This window comes from Peromyscus maniculatus, chromosome 1 (genome assembly GCF_049852395.1).
Source record: "Peromyscus maniculatus bairdii isolate BWxNUB_F1_BW_parent chromosome 1, HU_Pman_BW_mat_3.1, whole genome shotgun sequence".
Lineage (NCBI taxonomy): Eukaryota > Metazoa > Chordata > Mammalia > Rodentia > Cricetidae > Peromyscus > Peromyscus maniculatus.
Genome location: NC_134852.1, coordinates 18739997 through 18744231, shown reverse-complemented (window position 1 = coordinate 18744231; position 4235 = coordinate 18739997). Strand labels below are relative to the sequence as shown.

At 37.2% G+C, this 4235-nt stretch overlaps 1 protein-coding gene across 1 annotated transcript; it reads left to right on the top strand.

The window, feature by feature from the left end:
• Window positions 1–1098: 1098 nt before the first annotated feature.
• LOC102910434 (vomeronasal type-1 receptor 4-like) lies at window positions 1099–2010 on the top strand. The gene has a single exon (XM_006996371.2). The coding sequence runs from the start codon at window positions 1108–1110 to the stop codon at window positions 2008–2010; it is 903 nt and encodes a 300-aa protein (XP_006996433.1). The 5' UTR covers window positions 1099–1107.
• Window positions 2011–4235: the final 2225 nt, after the last annotated feature.

The window sequence follows — 4235 nt, the reverse complement described above, 5'->3', positions numbered from 1 at the left end:
AGCTAACTGTCTTTGCATAGCAAATTAGTGAAGTAATGTCTTCCTTCCTGAGGCTCCTTAGTTCAGTCTGGTACTGATTCACAGCTGCTTCTGCCTACATCTTCAAGGGGATCTCACCGTACTAAAGAGGGCTACAGACACATTCTCCAGCAGGAAGAGTATTGCATCCTGACAGTCTCTTCCATCTGCACTTATGGGCTGTTTAACCAACTGCCTTCTTTTCTACAATTTCTACTCTAGACTTCTGAGTGCTGACTGAATATCACAGACATAGTTTCAATCAAGACAATGAACATTTACCCATTAGCTGTCATTCTTCACACAGTGACCCTCTCCTTGTTATTTCTGCTGACTTATTTTGCCTACTATCAACCTGTTGAGTATTGTGTGGGATTTCATCTCATTGGATGTCTCCAGTGCTCTAACAGTCCTAACCTAAGTGTGCACAATAGTGTGTGTGTCTATTTGGTATGGTGTTACATAAGAACTAGCTCTTAGTTTCATAAGATAAAAGCTGTCACTTACCCCATCATCTGAATATGTTTTATGCTCTTAATAAAATTTTCTTATGCATAACTCTAGATATATTCTGAATGACATTATAAACTTTTCATTACTCATCTTTTAATTTTAGATCAGATGCATATGAAGAATTGATGGCTTTGAGTGTTTTTAAAGCTATTGAAATTATCCTCTTTTAGAATCAAAAGAAGATAAATCAAGTCTAGAAAATAGTGGTATATTTTCATTCTCTTACATTATACTTGATAGTATTGGCTCTCACTTTCCATTGCTTCTCACAGGCCAGATATCCTAGCCCATAATGCTGCATGTTCCATCATTATGAAGGTATATCAACAATACATATATGTGTGCTGAGGCCTTTAGATAGCTTAGAGTAGTATGCATGGTAAGAAATAATTGCCCCTGTCAGTAACTTTGAGAAATTCTTGATATGTAGTCCAAGTTGAGATTGTACTCCAGAGCTCTAAAGAACATTTTGATTTAGTCATTTTTATAGCTCTTTGGATTACTAATACTTTTCATTTATTTGACCAGAGAAATGACTTTGGCCATTATTTACATAAAATCATACCCAATCACAAAATGGACTTCTGGAATCTGACCATCAAAATCATTTTATTATCACAAAATACAGCTGGAATTCTGGGAAATTTCTCTCTTTTTTACTACTATCTAGTTCACTATGGAGAAAGCAAATTAAAGCCCACAGATTTGATTCTCATGCACCTAATGGCAGCCAATACCTTAATCATTCTATCTAGAGGAGTGCCCCACACAATGGCAGCTTTTGGGTTGAAGCAGTTTGTAAATTATTTTGGATGCAGATTAATTTTATATATTCAAAGAGTTGGCCGGAGTGTGTCCATTGGCATCACCTGCCTCTTGAGTATCTTCCAGGCCATCACCATCAGTCAGAAGGAATTCTGCTGTAAGGATCAAAAGGTTAAATCTGCAAAATACATTGAATGCTGCATTGCCCTCCTCTGGGTCTTATACATGTTCATAAATGCCATTTTCCCTCTGTATCAATTTATCAAAAGGAATAGTAAAAATGTGACAAGAAAATGGGACTTTGGATACTGCTCAACTGCTGGGCGGGATGAAATCAATGACTCCCTCTATTCAGCACTGGTGGCATGCCCTGAAATCTTCTTTTCTTTGCTCATGGCCTGGTCTAGTGGCTACATGATTGTCATTCTGTACAGACACAAACAGAGGGTTCAACACATTCATAGCACTTGTAGTTCCACCAGAATCAGCTTTGAGTCCAGAGCCACACAGAGCATCCTGGCCCTAGTGTCTACATTTTTGGCTTTTTATACTCTCTCCTCCATCTTACAAGGCTGCATTGCTCTTTTGCATAATTACAATTGGTGGCTGGTGAACATCAGTTTTCTAACATCTTTATGTTTTCCCTGTTTTGGACCCTTTGTTTTTATGAATCATTACTCCATGGTGCCTAGACTTACTTGTTCCAGATCATGAAAATATCACTTGTTCTTATTTTAAGTGTGTAAATGATATGTTTTGTGTGGTATACAGGTTTACTTACACATCACCCTCAGAAAGTCAGTACAGAAAGTTAAGGATGTAATGCCTTGTCTTTTAACTATTAACAAAACTGGTGAGTCGCAGAGTTTTGTCATCTGGTTGTGTTAGCAGTCTCCCTGAACTTATCCCATTGTATAGAGGAAGATCTCACTCTTCAATTTACAACTGTTAGTCTTCGTTTTGTCCAGCTGATGTCCAAAGGATAAAGCAAAAAAATTCTCTCAATTAAGCTGCCCATCTTCTGGCTTTTATTCTGCCAGGGCATCCTGAGTACTTTGTCATTTTACAGACAGCTTGTTGGTCCTACAGGCTAACTGCATGGAAAACTAAAACCATGTTTGGACATGAAGTTGTGCTTCAGGAGGTCCTGGTCCATTCATCACTTTTCTACTCTGCATCAGTACCAGCAAACTTCCTCAGTTGTAACTTCCCAAATACTTGCTTTCAGCTCCATGAGAGACAATTAGGTTGATTTGCTCTGAAACTTGTAGCAATAGTCCTCAACAAATCTCAGAAAAGAGAATCTTCCCTTGCCACTTTTTCAAAAAATATGATCACGGTCTTTCATCTCCTACAGAAACCAATGGAAATGAATGATGGTTTTGATGTTATCTTGAATATTGTTTGCATCTATGTTCATTAGCGAGATTAGTCTGTAAATTTTCTTGTTGCTGTGGTGTTGTTATCTGGTTTGGTATCAAAACAGCCTTGGTTCAGGGGGAGGTGTTTGGAACTGCCTCAGCTGAGTGTATCAGGCTCTGCTGACTCCCCACTGGAGGCCTTGCCTTGGAGGAGGTGGGAATGGGGGTTGGGATGGTAGGGAGAATGCTGGGGGATGGAAGGAGGGAGGGGATGGGATCTGTGGTTGATATGTAAAATAAATAGAAAATTACATAATAAAAAAGAAAAGAAAAGAAGAGTTCAGAAAGCAATTAATACACACATTGAGGACATTCATCAAAAAACTAAATATGGAACTACTTTATAACCCAGCTATTTCATTACTGGACGTATACCCAGTTAACTCCATACTCTTCCATGGAGATATATGCACATTTATGATTATTGCTGCTCTATTTATTATAACAATGAAATGGAACCCATTTCATTAACCCATTTTAATAACATTAAACCAGATCACACAAACTCAGAAAAAAAAATCACATGTTCTCTTTCATGTGCAAATCCTATCCTATAATGAGCAAATGTATATAGATAAATGGGTGAGTATAATTATATTGAAATACGTATAAAGCAGATCAAAAAAGGTAATGTTAGGCAAAGGAGCACGCAAAAGCATTTGTTAGATATGGAACAGTATATCAAGTTAATTATTTTTCTAATTTCAACTCTGCCATTTTCTTAATCTGCAGTGGATAGGGGCATAAAAATAAAATTGCTAGTGAGAGTGTAAAACTCTAAGCAAAACTCTATGGCTTCACCATTGCTATTCTAACTGTGTAGAATTAAAGTGAATCATACTGAGCTTAGGTGTGGGCAAGTGCCCATTTGAGTGTTTATTGCAATTTTATCTCTTTAATGTGTTTATTTATGAGCTCATTACAATAAAGTGATTTTAGTATAAAATAAAATGATATGACAATTAACAAAAGATATAAGAATAGCTGAGCTATGGCCATCATTAAATGTAGTATATCACAGATACAGACACAATATAAGATATCACTTGATTATCTAGTAAGATGCCACAAAATATACTTCCTTTTCTCACACAATACATCCTAATTAAAGCTTTTCCTCCCTCAATTCCTTGAAGTTCCTCTACACTTTCCCTCCCAATCTTACCAACTTCCTTTCTGTCATTAGAAAAGAAGTCTTCTGTTATACAACAAAAAATGACAAAAACATAAGATAAAATAGATCCCATCGAGGTTGGACAAAACAAACCCATTCAATTATATACTCAGGAGGCCCATAAAAATACTAAAGGAAAGCTATAATGTATTGCAGAGGACTAGATGAAGACCTGTGCAGTCACTGTGCTTGTGATGTCAGTCTCAGTGAACTCATAGAGTTTTGCTCAGTTGATTCAGAGGACCTTGTTGTCCTGATGTCACCCATGCCCTCTGGCTCTTGCACTCTTTCTGCTTCCTCTCCCATGGGGTTGTCTGATTTCTGAGAGGATGGATTTGATGGAA